Source organism: Rutidosis leptorrhynchoides, chromosome 1, assembly GCF_046630445.1.
Source record: "Rutidosis leptorrhynchoides isolate AG116_Rl617_1_P2 chromosome 1, CSIRO_AGI_Rlap_v1, whole genome shotgun sequence".
Classification (NCBI taxonomy): domain Eukaryota; kingdom Viridiplantae; phylum Streptophyta; class Magnoliopsida; order Asterales; family Asteraceae; genus Rutidosis; species Rutidosis leptorrhynchoides.
Genome location: NC_092333.1, coordinates 35,785,252 through 35,799,558, shown reverse-complemented (window position 1 = coordinate 35,799,558; position 14,307 = coordinate 35,785,252). Strand labels below are relative to the sequence as shown.

Sequence of the window (14,307 nt, the reverse complement as noted above, 5' to 3'; positions counted from 1 at the left end):
TATGATTTGTGTTGTAACTTGTTATCTCTACTTTCCTTCTTGAAATACAACAACTCCTACATTATGAGCCGTTTCTCATTCTTGATTCTTGTTTGATGACATACACACTTACATCATAAAGCTTGAATTATTTAAAAAGGGAATTGTGTTGTCTGCCACTTATATCTATGCTATCTAGTTTATATAAATATATACATACACTTGCGAATTAGAGGAACACCCATCAACTTCTTTGTTCTTCCTGTTTACCCATTATCCATTATTATGTTCAAACTTTCTTCTTAATATTTCCTTACTTCTTCTCTTTGTACAACCGATCATCACTCTTAATATTCAAGAATCACGACTGTTAAACGTCATAAACAATCATCTAAAGGTCTCTAAACCGCCCCATTCAATACCTTCTACCACTACAACACCATGGTTCACCATCTTGTAACCACCACTATTTATCAACCAACCACCACCATCACCCCTTACCATGACCACGACCACCCTTCATCCACCTCACTCCCACCACCCTCATCGTCTACAGTTTTCTGTGTCGATTCGCACAACACCATCCACTAATCCACGTCACTGTTAAACCACCTCAAAACCATTGATTTAGTTTAAATAATCTTGACACCCATTTATTTCTCCCTATCACGTTTCTACCACTACTTTATTATCATCACAACCACCACCGATTAACCCTCATAAATCATCACCCTCTCGATCTCTTATTTTGTTTCCTGCCTCTTCATGCTCGACTACTAGAAACCACCATACATCACCCTCCTACCTACGATACCCATTTAAACAACCACCTTTTATTTTCTTTCAGTTTTGCAAGTAATCGACAACCACCACTCCAACAACCAAACACCACATTCACCAATACTCCACCACCATTATAACCACCATCATGTTACTATTTGTGTTCGTAAATTACTACACCAATCACCACCTTCATCGAAACTTATCACCACTTCACACCAAAAATCACTGTGTCTGTTGCACCCATTTTTCTGTTTTGTTCAAATAACCACAACCATTTTGTTTCTTTGTTTGATTGTTTTGCTGCTGCTGTTATTTCCTACCACGACCACTGTGATCTTCAAATACCATCGGCTACCACAAAACCAAAACCCGTTTATTGCTGTGATCCGTAAACCACTACCACCTGCAAGCTATGCTGCATATATTTCTGTTTGAACACCCAACTAACCTTCGAACAAGTGATGGGTCTGTGTATAGGCCGAAAACCATCATTTGCTACTGTTGAGACTGCCATACGCATTTCATTATGCCCCTGTACATTTACACTCTTTTTTTGTGTTTGGTGATAAAGATGACACGTGATAAAGAAGAATGATGATGTTACAGCTGTATCGTGACTTTTTCTCTTGAAACCAAAACCTTATTATTTGATAAACCGGGTTGTTTGTGATCCATTTAAATTACACTTGGGCTGAAGCCCATTACACACTTAATAAAAAAAAGGGGGTTCTAATCGGCCCAATATCCGGGTTAACTTGGTTACCTGCCGACCGACTTGTTACTGCTGTTTATTATTTTTTTTTTTGACGATGGCTATAATAATGAAGAATGGTGATGGTAAACGGATGATGAAGAGATTAAAATGGTGACTAAAATGATGATGATATGGGTGTTGATTTTGTAACTCGTGATAATGAGGTAAAATATGAAACGGGTGTGAGTGATGAACGTGTACCAAGAAATGTCCGAGATGATGGTTACGGATGATCATGGTGATGATGATCATGATACAATGATGATGATGTGAACGAGATGATTATGATGATGGCATGTTATGATGATGATAATGTTAACGATGTCATTATACGATAATGATACACGAGGGTATTCATCTTATCAATTTATTATTTTTACTATTATTATTATTAATGTGATTATTATTATTATTATTGATATTATTAGAATTATTATTATTATTATTATTATTATTATTATTATTAAGTATTACTAAATTTTATTATAATTATTATTATTATTAATTATTAGTATTATCATTATTAATATGAATAATAAGTATGTTTATGATTATGCTTAACGATACGATTAAAATATTAAGTATTAAGAACGATATTGGTATTAGGAAATAAACATGTTAAAGAGAATGTTATTAGTTGTAATCAGAAACTATAATAGTTATTATTACTAATATTATTCTTCAGATTATTATTAAAAATTATCATTTTTATTAAAATTATCAATTATTATTAAAATTAGTATTATTATTAATATGACTATTAAAATTTATATTAAAACCATCGTTATTATTAAGATTACTATTATTATTAAAAACATTATTATTATTATTTAAAACAATCATTTTATTTTATCCGTATTATTAAAGTTATCATTTGTTATCAAAACTATTAATATTATCATAATTATTATTTTCATTAACATGATTTTTATATATAATTTTATTTACATTATTTTTATTATCATTATTATTATCATCAATATTATTATTATTACAGTATTATTATTACTACAAACACAATAACAAATTTTGATTTAACAATATAATACTAATTATATATAGATATATATGTATTAGCATAACTATATGTATAAATATCAATATACAAAATAAATAAATAAATATATATATATATATATATATATATATATATATATATATATATATATATATATATATATATATATATATATATATATATATATATATATAACCTTTGAAATAATAAATATATTATTAAATTAAATAAGTAATATATATAAACTAATTTGATTATTATTACATGTTAATTATCTGTGTTAATATATATACTTGATATAGGTTCGTGAATCCGAGGCCAACCTTGCATTGTTCAGTTCCGTTGTATGCATATTTTTGCTACAAAATATCGTATTGTGAGTTTCATTTGCTCTCTTTTTAAATGTTTTTTGCAATATATATTTTTGGGACTGAGAATACATGCGCTGCTTTTATAAATGTTTTACGAAATAGACACAAGTACTTAAAACTACATTCTATGGCTGAATTATTAAACCGAATATGCCCCTTTTTAGTCTGGTAATCTAAGAATTAGGGAACAGACACCCTAATTGACGCGAATCCTAAAGATAGATCTATCGGGCCCAACAAGCCTCATTCTGGAATTTGGAATGCTTTAGTACTTCGAGTTTATCATGTCCAATGGGTGTCCCGGAATGATGGGAATATTCTATATGCATCTTGTTAAGGTCGGTTAACAGGTGTTCACCATATGAATGATTTTTATCTCTATGCAGTTTGCGAAATGCCTGATATGAGATGTATGTTTATGAAAATGAAAATTAAATCTCGTGATCTATTAAAATGATGGAAATGATCGATTGTGATAAACTAATGAACTCACCAACCTTTTGGTTGACACTTTAAAGCATGTTTATTCTCAGGTATGAAGGAAATCTTCCGCTGTGCATTTGCTCATTTTAGAGACATTACTTGGAGTCATTCATGACATATATCAAAAGACGTTGCATTCGAGTCGTTGAGTTCATCAAAATTATTATTAAGTCAATTATAGTTGGATATATTATGAAATGGTATGCATGCCCTCAACTTTTGATGTAATGAAAGTTTGTCTTTTAAAAACGAATGCAATGTTTGTAAAATGAATCATATAGAGGTCAAGTACATCGCGATGTAACTAAATGTAATGTATTCGTCCAGATGGATTAGGACGGGTCATGACATTTGGGGTTGTAATGGCCAGTTGTTTGGTGGTTGAAACACATTCAACCTTATCACCTACCACATCATCTCTTCAAATTCAATTCCTAGAGTGAGAAACCCTTTAAGAGAGAGAAAGCTCGAATCGAGAAGGAAGAAGTTGATTTCGGGTCAAATCGCGTGTATTAAAGTTGTTCATCTACCCACTAGCTACGTTGTGATTGTGGTGGTACTTTGCTTTGAAGCTTGCGGAAGTATAAAACCGTCACCGAATCGTTAAGGTGAGTGGAATAATTATATGCGTAGGTATATAATGTATTTATTTGCGTAGCCGGAGATGTGAAGTGTCGATGTGCTAAGACACCACGTTCATGTAGTGAGTGAAGTGTCGATGTGCTAAGACACCACTCCAAGTAAGATGCATGACGGGTGAAGTGTCGATGTGTTAAGACACCACTCGGGGTGAAGTATCGACATGTTATGATACCACCCCAAGTAATATGAAGAGTGAAGTGTCGACGTGTTATGACACCACTCAGGGTGAAGCATCAGTGTTAAGATGCCACTCCAAGAACTATGACGGGTGAAGTGTCGACGTGTTAAGACACCACTCGGGGTGAAGCATCGACGTGTTAAGATGCCACTCCAAGAATTATGACGGGTGAAGTGTCGACGTGTTAAGACGCCACTCGGGGTGAAGCATCGACGTGTTAAGATGTCACTCCAAGAATTTTGACTGGTGAAGTGTCGACGTGTTAAGACGCCACCCGGGGTGAAGCATCGACGTGTTAAGATGCCACCCGTGGGATTAGTGTACGACGTGTTAAGTACTCTAATGGTTGTTATGAACACCGATGGAAAATTCGAGTACCATTCCTTGTACGATTGGTCAACCATGGTTATGTGTTGTAGTATAACATATATTATATCGTTCGTGTTATATGCTATTGTTTGTGCTAGCTTGTGATATCGTGGATTTAGCATTGTACTTTGAGATGGTATGCTAATTTAAAATGCTAGCGTGTATGAAGTATTTGTGTGAGTGTTTGCAAGTAGGTATATTATATATGTATGTGTATAATTATTGCATTCACTAAGCGTTTTGCTTACTCTCTCGTTGTTTACCTTTTTATAGGCTCCGGCGTGGACAAGGGAAAGGGTATTCGTTTGGACTAGTGATCCCGCTTTGTTATGTTAGGAGAAGCTTTTGGGAGTATAGCTTTTTGAAGTTTGACCGAGATTTGGGTAGTTTAACCCCCAAACATCATGCTCTAGTGTCGTTTGGAATTTAAACTAATTTGGTCGAAACTTATATTTTGTACGAAACTCGTAATACGGCCATATGTGGGCCCGGTGTCGTAAAACTAGCTTTATTATTGAAATGTGTTAGTTATACTTATATTGATGTGTTGTGAAAAGCGTTTCGTCTAAATATGTCGGGAAGTGGGAGATCATTAAATGAAAAATGCAAAAACCGGACAGAACCTGAAGCAGCTTGTGCGCGCCGTGCACAAGGGGTGTTGCGCGCCGCGCACCCCTCTGTACAAAAAAAAATTGTTTGCTGTTTACGGTTGGATAATGGGTTGGGTTGTTACATAATGTTTTCAATACCTTATACTCATGTTATCATACATTATATAAAGTCTGTACAATACTAATGTTATCGTATACAATGCTTTTGATACTAATGCTTTCTATACAAATGTTATCAGTGATAAATGATTTTTTTATTATAATTGTATTATACATTCGGTGAGTATCAATACTAACGTTATCGTATACTAATTTATACAAATGTCATGTAACGCACGGCGGCACGGGCTCATAAAACTAGTATTTTAATTTAGCTACGGAATTTAATATGATTCCTAAAGTGTCATGAAGGATTCTTTGTGTTATCATAAATCGCAAACGCACATTTTACCTAGAATGCAAATCGGAAATATGAAGTCGAATTAAGACAAATGGAATTTTGACAATTTGTCAACACATAAATATACGGGAGATGATCGTAACGGGTGGTTTAGTCTCCTCGGGTGATCCCAATCACTGTCCAAATATATATATATATATATATATATATATATATATATATATATATATATATATATATATATATATATATATATATATATATATATAACCATGACTTTTCAAAGTTTGCATGTCATGATCTAAAATTGAGGAATTCACAAATCACAAAGGCAACGCCATTCGCTTGCCAATGATGAGAACAGTTTTGCAATAATAATAATAATAATAATAATAATAATAATAATAATAATAATAATAATAATAATAATAATAATAATAATAATATGAAAATAATAATAATAATAATAATAATAATAATAATAATAATAATAATTATTATTATTATTATTATTATTATTATTATAATAATAATAATAATAATAATTATTATTATTATTATTATTATTATTATTATTATAAATTAATAATAATAATAATAATGTTACTAATAAAATAAAAGTAAACGCGTGAGCTAAATGTGTCTAATTGGGATAGAAATATGGGGCCTAAACGGGCTTTCAATTAAAGGAATCGTAGGGCAGCTATTGCCACCGAGAATTTGGAGTAACAAATAATTACTTATAAACGATGAAATAAAGGTAGGCAACGCAACTGTTTTTCATAGTGTCAAGAAAGCAAAACAGAATCCCTTGAACAAGTTCATTCATATCTTGGCCGAAAACAATACCGGCCAGAAGCAGATCAATTAATGTCAGACCACATCTCATTTAAAATCCAAATAGAAATCATAAAAAGACTTGATGTTAAGTCTTTACTTCGATTCCGATCAGTCTCAAAATCATGGAAGTCTTTGATCGGCAGCCCTAAATTTGTTGCTAGTTATGGCATCATCGACTGTATTCAAATGAATCATCGCTTACTTGTAAGGTACTTGAAACCGTTTACTTATGCTATTATGTCATTTGATGATGATGATAATAATGATGATGATGACAGTCTCTTGTTTGGTCAAACTATTGTTCCCGTGATTCCATCAGAAGTTCATGTTCGTGATAATTACAAAATACTTGGTAGCTCCCATGGCTTGTTCTGCTTGTATTGTCAACATCCCATTACACGCAGATTTATATATGTAATCTGGAATCCATCAATTAGAAAATCGGTTGTTATTAAGGATCCTCAAACAATAAACCGTACTGTAAGGAGAGTTTCTTTTGGCGTTTTCCCGGTTACTCGCGACCCAAAACTTGTTAGAGTTAACATTGATGTTGACTTGAAGTGGTTTGTAGAAGTTTATTCATTGAGTTCAGGCAGTTGGAGGGGGATTACTAACAAGGTGCCACGTGGAACAATTAATGTTTATAGTCAGGATGATATGGTAGTTACAGATAGGATTATCTATTGGAATGCTACTGATCTGCATAATGATAGTAGGAGGTTGGTGGTTTCTTTTGATTTGACAAGTGAAGAATTTACATTAATTGACATCCCAGATTATATAGCAGATCATAAATATGAGATCTCCAAGCGAAGAGACTCTCTTGTGTTGCTTACATATAATAAAGAATTCGATATCGATAAAGTAGTGTGTGATATGTGGATGATGAATAATAATGGTGTTTCAAAAACGTTTACAAAGCTATACAACATTACACTACCAAACATGTTACCATACCGGCAGGTTAGAGGATTTACAAAGAGTGGCACACCTATAATTAAAATGGGAAATTGGTTCGTTCTGGGTGGACTTCATGTTTTTGAACCCAACTCAGAACGCTTCACTAAGAAGATAGGGACTGAGGAAGCAGGGTATGGATTTGAGGTATATAATTACCATGAAATGCTTCTTTTGATTGATCAATCTATTTGAAGTAAATAAGGTACAATATGATACTGGCTGTCCTGGTAAGCGTTTTATCCGAATGCTATATAAAGGAATAATTGCTTGTGTGTATTAATATAGTTTTAACTTTTGTTTCTTTCTAACACTGTGATGCATGCTGTACAAGCAAAATTTGCAGATTTAAATTGTGAAACTTGAAAATTTTAAGTTGAAAAGGGGGGAACAGAATAGTAGATTTTATAACAATTTAACTTATAGTGCATGAGACAACTCGTTCATGAAAAATGTGTGTCTTTTTAAAACATAAAACCTCAGTGATACTTTCATGCGACTCCAAAGTAGTGATCTGCATTGCATAATCAAGCTTAAAGCTCCCCCTCTAACATGAAGTTAGCAGGCTGGGTTCGAGCAACATGGCCATATTTTGAGGTGCTGTACTTCTTGAATACTAAAACATGTTTTCCACTTCCTGATTTCTGGTGTAGACACACCATCATCTTCGAGCATTCCCTTAAATAAACATGCCAAATCCTCCAATAAATAAACATCTCAATCTCAATATAACATCAATATATATACTAAATGATTTACAAAACAACTTTTGCAATCAAGTTATGCATAAAAATAGCCGAAAATGAGAAAAATGATCTTCCAAAAACATTGTTATAGAACTCCAAAATATATCATATAAGAAAGAGTAATTTATCATGATCTAAATATTATAATACTTACAACAACTGATGCTCAGAATAGTTTGAATTAAATTCACTTGTCTTGGTCCATTGTTGTTTTGATCGGTTGAGAGTACATCCAGCAGTGAAAACAGCAGCTGCTGCTTGTAGTGAAGGTGAGAACTTTAGCATTTCATATTCCACTAAGCACAAATCAACCAAGTAAAATGATAGCAGCTCCAACTGTAATCAAAACGACAACATCTATTATAAAATAATAATCATAATCATATAGATAAAATAATTACAGATAAAACATATATTTTTGAAAATCCATTGTATATATCAAAATCGGAACAACAAATAAAAAGAACTCTAAAAACAAAATAAACTTATTATTATACGTCTCTGTTAGGTTCTGCGGCTTTTAGGAGCCTCTTGAGAAACACATACTGTGTTGGAACTGAGAGATTGAATTGAAGTGTATTCACCATTTCCTTCTCCTAAACCTCTTTGTATTTACATGCAAGAAGCATAGCTGTCACTCTAACAAGCTGCAGTTTCTTTCGTGATACAGTTTGACGTTCTAAGAATCGATCAATGAGGTTAACCGTTAGATATAAGGTCTCTTCCCTCAGTTCAAATTTGTAATGAATCTGTTTTTATATTCATAAGTTCAACGACAACATCATAAATTACTATACGCTTTCCTTAGGCATCTACTCTAGTCTGGTATAATAAAGAAGCAATAATAATCAGTGCATAATTTACAACCTCAATTATCCAGTCAACAAGAACGCCTCTCATCCTGTCAGTTATGTCATGGTTCTGTTGTACCATGTACATAGGTGAAACACAGCTCAACATCTGTTGAGATAATAATAAAATTGGTTGTTGGTGGATGTAGTTGGTGAAATAAGTGGATGGTTGTTGGTGAGTTGTAGGTAAGACTTTTCATTACCTAACTTGTCTAACTCTCACCAAATCCTAATTCTTACTACTATAAATAGAGCCATAAGCAAGCATTTAAATCATCCCAAAACACATTCTTCTTCTTATATTCTAAGAGTGTAATAGAGAGTTTGAGTTTAGTCTCATAATTACAAGAGATATAAGGATTAGTAATTATCCTTGTAATTAAAGAGAAGTTGTAATTCCTATTATTCTTATTAGTGAAACATTTCTTTCCTTGCCCGTAGTTTTTACCCTATTGGGGTTTTCCACGTTAAATCTCGGTGTTCCTTTATTGTCATTATTTCAATTATTAATAGCGGTTTGCTATAATTCGGTGTCACTTTTCTCAACAAGTGGTATCAAGAGCTAATGTTTTAATATCTAGTGTGTATTAATCCACTTATCGTATGCTCTGTGGTTGCCACGGGAGTGGATCGTCCACATCAGAAAATAAGTAAGATTAATTTCACTCGATAAAAGTTCTCGGGTACTATTTCTCTGAAAAATAGTATTGTCGAAAAGAAGATTGTGATTATAGCAATGTCTACGAAATTCGAAATTGAAAAGTTCAACGGGAGTAACTTCTCATTATGGAAACTAAAGATGAAAGCTATCCTGAGAAAGGATAAGTGTTTGGCGGCCATCGGTGGACGTTCCGCCGAAGTCACTGGTGAAAATGGGAAGAGATGGATGGCCAGGCTATCGCAAATCTTCATCTGGCACTAACAGATGTCGTTTTGTCTAGCATTAAAGAAAAGAAGACGGCGAAAGAGATTTGGGATCACCTCGTAAAATTGTACGAGACCAAATCACTCCACAACAAGATATTCCTAAAAAGGAAACTCTATGCTTTACGCATGAGTGAATCCACTTCAGTGAATGAGCACATTAATAGCTTAAATACTCTATTTTCTCAACTCGCTTAATTGAGTTGCAATATAGAGCTAAAAGAACGTGCTGAACTTCATCTTCAGAGTCTACCTGACTCGTATGATCAACTTATTATTAACCTAACCAATTGATAGTGCTCCAAATGAACATATATTTAGGCGCAATATCATCCCAATATGTAAAGCTTTTAGTTGCAATTGTTCTATTTTTATGTAATATTTGTTTAAATAAATAAGTGCGAAGACAAAAGAAGAAAACGACGATTTGAAGACGCAAATGACCAAAAAGCTCAAATGTACAAGATATAATTCAAGTGGTTCAATTTATTGATGAGAAACGTCCAAAAATGACAAGAGTACAAGTCGCAAAATGCAAAGTACAAGATATTAAATCGTACGAAAGGACGTTCGAAAATCTGGAACCGGGACATAAACCGAGCATCAACGCGCAAGTCAACGGAGCTAAAATTACAAGTCAACTATGCACAAGAATATAATATAATATAATATATATATATAATTATATAAAATTATATATATAATATATATATTTAAATAAAGTGTCGGCAAACTAGAAAACAAAGCATTGTGAGCTGGATCAGGTAGCCATGCGATCGCATGTCATATAGGCACAAATCCCATGCAATCGCATGGGCATCAGAATCTGGCCAAGTGCTATAAATAGCCACGAATTCGGACGAGCTCAACACACCTCAATTTTCTTTCTTCCTCTGTAAAGAATTATATATATTTATATTTATAATTTAAAGTTTAAATTAAGTTTAATAATAATTGGGTTAATGTAAGAAATGTTTTAAGGTTTTGTAAGACGGAACTCTGTCCGTGTAACGCTACACGATAAATAATCACTGTAAGCTATGTTCTTCCTTTTTAAATTAGTTAATCTAATAATTATTAATCTAATAAATAAGGTTTTGAGCGACAATTCATTGGAATCTGTCGAACCTATCTTCAAATTAGTTAATCTAATAATTATTAAATGATTATGCATGTCCTATTTAGTGACGTTTATACGACATCGTTTACAATCATTTAATTAATCAATTGGATTGGGTAATTGATTATTCATTATAGCCAAGTGAATAAATTAATGTATCATGGACTAATTAAAACAGGGGTGGATTACATACAAGGATAATTGATGTAATTGTTAACAAAGTATTAAAACCTTGGATTACACGCAGTCGATAACCTGGTGTAATTATTAACAAAGTATTAAAACCTTGTTACAGTTCGAATCCCTAATTAGTTGGAATATTTGACTTCGGGAATAAGGTTAATTTGACGAGCATTTTATAATTATGATCGATGAACTATTATGGACAAAACAATATAGGAATCAAATAAATCAGGACAAAGGACAATTAACCCGGGTAACAATTAATCAAAACGTCAAACATCATGATTACGGAAGTTTAAATAAGCATAATACTTTTATTTCATATTTCATCGTACCTTTATTTACTGTCATTTTAATTACTGCAATTTACTTTATCGCAATTTAAATTCTGTCATTTATATTATCGTCATTTATCTTTATGATTTAATTAAAATCGACAAACCGGTCATTTAATGGTAAAACCCCCTTTTATAATAATAATAATAATACTACTATATATATATATATATATATATATATATATATATATATATATATATATATATATATATATATATATATATATATATATATATATATATATATATATATATATATATATATATATATAATTGTTTAAAAATATAGTGTACGCAATAAGCCGTCTCCCTGTGGAACGAACTGGACTTACTAAAAACTACACTACTCTACGATTAGGTACACTGCCTATAAGTGTTGTAGCAAGGTTTAAGTATATCCCATCTATATAAATAAATAAAACTTGTGTAAATTGTATCGTATTTCGTAATAAAAATAATAGTAATTCGTACTACACCTCGCACACATCAAGTATTTTGGCGCCGCTGCCGGGAAAGCGAAACGCTATATTCTAAAAAAAATTTAAAATTAGTTTTTAAGCTATTTTTGAAAAATATATAAGTTTTTAAAAAAAATATATAAAAGCATAAAAAAAGAAAAATATATATCTATATTTTTAAGTGTTTAAATTAAAAAGTTTACATTTTTTTATTTCTTTTGTTAAAAGTTATAAAAACTAAAGTAATTTTTTTTTAAAAATATAAGTTTTATTTAAATTACATATTATTTTCTATAATTATTAAACTCAGAAATATATATATATATATATATATATATATATATATATATATATATATATATATATATATATATATATATATATATATATATATATATATAATTAAAAGAGTAAACAGGCCGAGAACTGTAGCAGCCCAAGATCTGAGCTGGATCCAGAAGCCATGCGATCGCATGGCCCAGACACGTAGAACACATGCGATCGCATGGGCCTGTCTGACAGGTCTGAATCCTCTTACGTACGGATTAGGGTTACGTTTTTAATTATTATTAATTAATTAATTAGTTAATTAGAGTTTATATTTAATAATAATTAGTTTTAGTTTATTTAATTTTGTATTTTTAAGTTTTAATTAGTTTTATTAATTATAAAATTAATACTTTTTAAAAATAATAATATAAAAATTATATTTTTATAAAAATAAGTAATTTTATCATTTTTTGTCTCTTTTTTTAAATTGTATATTTTTATCGTTTAATTGTATAATTGTCGTTCGTAATATATAGTTTTAAGATAATTTTTGCCTTAGTTATTTTATATTTCTAGATTTTTAGGCTTTGCCGTAAAATCCCTTAAGTGCTTTTCTTTAGATTAAGATTTAGGCGCTTTAAAATTTTTCGACGCCGTTTATAAATTTTAGTGCCTTTTAAGTAATTGCCTTTTTTGATTCAGAATTCCTTTTAAGCTTTAATACCTTTAGACGCAAGTTTTAATATTTAGTTTTTAGACTTTTAAGTTTCGACGCTCTACTTTCTTATTATTGTTTTTCGACTTTTTATTTTCGACTTTTGTTTTTCGATTCTTATTTTTCGACGCGTTTTTTCTTTCTTTCTCATTTCTACGCTCTAGTTTTTAGGACATAGAATTTTATTTATTTTCTTTAAATTTTGACGAAAAATTATTTTAAGCGGTTAAATTGATAGACATCCAAATTTTCTGCTTCGTAGTAATAGTTGGATTTGTTAGTGGCTGAGTTGTGGATTTTTCGACTTAAAGGATCCTGGCTCCCTGCTGCATCTTTTGGCTATTCGAAACGTGGGCAAAAGCAGAAAAGTCTATTAATTTGATAACTTATATAATTTTTTTATTTTTATAACTAATAGGATATTCAGTGAATGCACCGAGTAAAACGTTCACCACCTTTCATGCGTTCACCACCTGTAACTCGATCAAGACATCTAGCCAATATTGTCGCCGTTGATTTTTCTTTAGAATCGTCATCTAGTCGACCAAGTACCCCAATTTAAATTTTCGATAATCCATTTTTTGAACCCAACTTCACAATTGAGAACCCGGAGGATATTCAAGGACAATTCCAAGATCCAGAACCACTAATCATTCCTCCTGAACCACAAACTGTTAAATCAGAATCCTCTAGTGATTCGTATTCAACAAATTCAATTATGGAAGTAACGGAACCTCTAAGTATGGAAGACCGAATGAGAGCCACACGCACGGGCCAAGGTCACGCCATTATTAAGCCAGATGTTAATGCGCCAGATTATGAAATCAAAGGACAAATCCTACACATGGTAACTAATCAATGCCAATATAGTGGTACGCCAAAAGAAGATCCAAACGAACATCTTCGAACCTTTAATAGGATCTGTACTGTAGAGACCCGTCCTAATCCATCCGGACGAAGTCCGTATCGATTATAAACGATTCACAATAGTTGATTACATCGCGAGGTACTTGACCTCTATATGATACATTTTACAAACATCGCATTCGTTTTTGAAAAGACAATATTTCATTACATCGAAAGTTGACGGCATGCATACCATTTCATAATATATCTAACTATAATTGACTTAATATTAATCTTGATGAACTCAACGACTCGAATGCAACGTCTTTTGAAATATGTCATGAATGACTCCAAGTAATATCCCTAAAATGAGCAAATGCACAGCGGAAGATTTCTTTCATACCTGAGAATAAACATGCTTTCAAGTGTCAACCAAAAGGTTGGCGAGTTCACTAGTTTAACATAAATAAT

The 14,307-nt window shown here is 31.7% G+C and overlaps 1 protein-coding gene and 1 pseudogene across 1 annotated transcript; one reads left to right on the top strand and one right to left on the bottom strand.

The window, feature by feature from the left end:
• The first annotated feature begins 6,614 nt into the window (after positions 1-6,614).
• LOC139859159 (F-box/kelch-repeat protein At3g06240-like) lies at positions 6,615-7,580 on the top strand. The gene has a single exon (XM_071847981.1). The coding sequence runs from the start codon at positions 6,615-6,617 to the stop codon at positions 7,578-7,580; it is 966 nt and encodes a 321-aa protein (XP_071704082.1).
• Positions 7,581-7,918: 338 nt separating this feature from the next.
• Positions 7,919-14,307, bottom strand: part of LOC139859089 (cyclin-B2-1-like) — a 28,401-nt pseudogene continuing 22,012 nt past the window's right edge.

Bases quoted from the DNA above. Each gene is read 5' to 3' on its own strand.
- LOC139859159 (XM_071847981.1), top strand. From the start codon at position 6,615: ATGAATCATCGCTTACTTGTAAGGTACTTGAAACCGTTTACTTATGCT.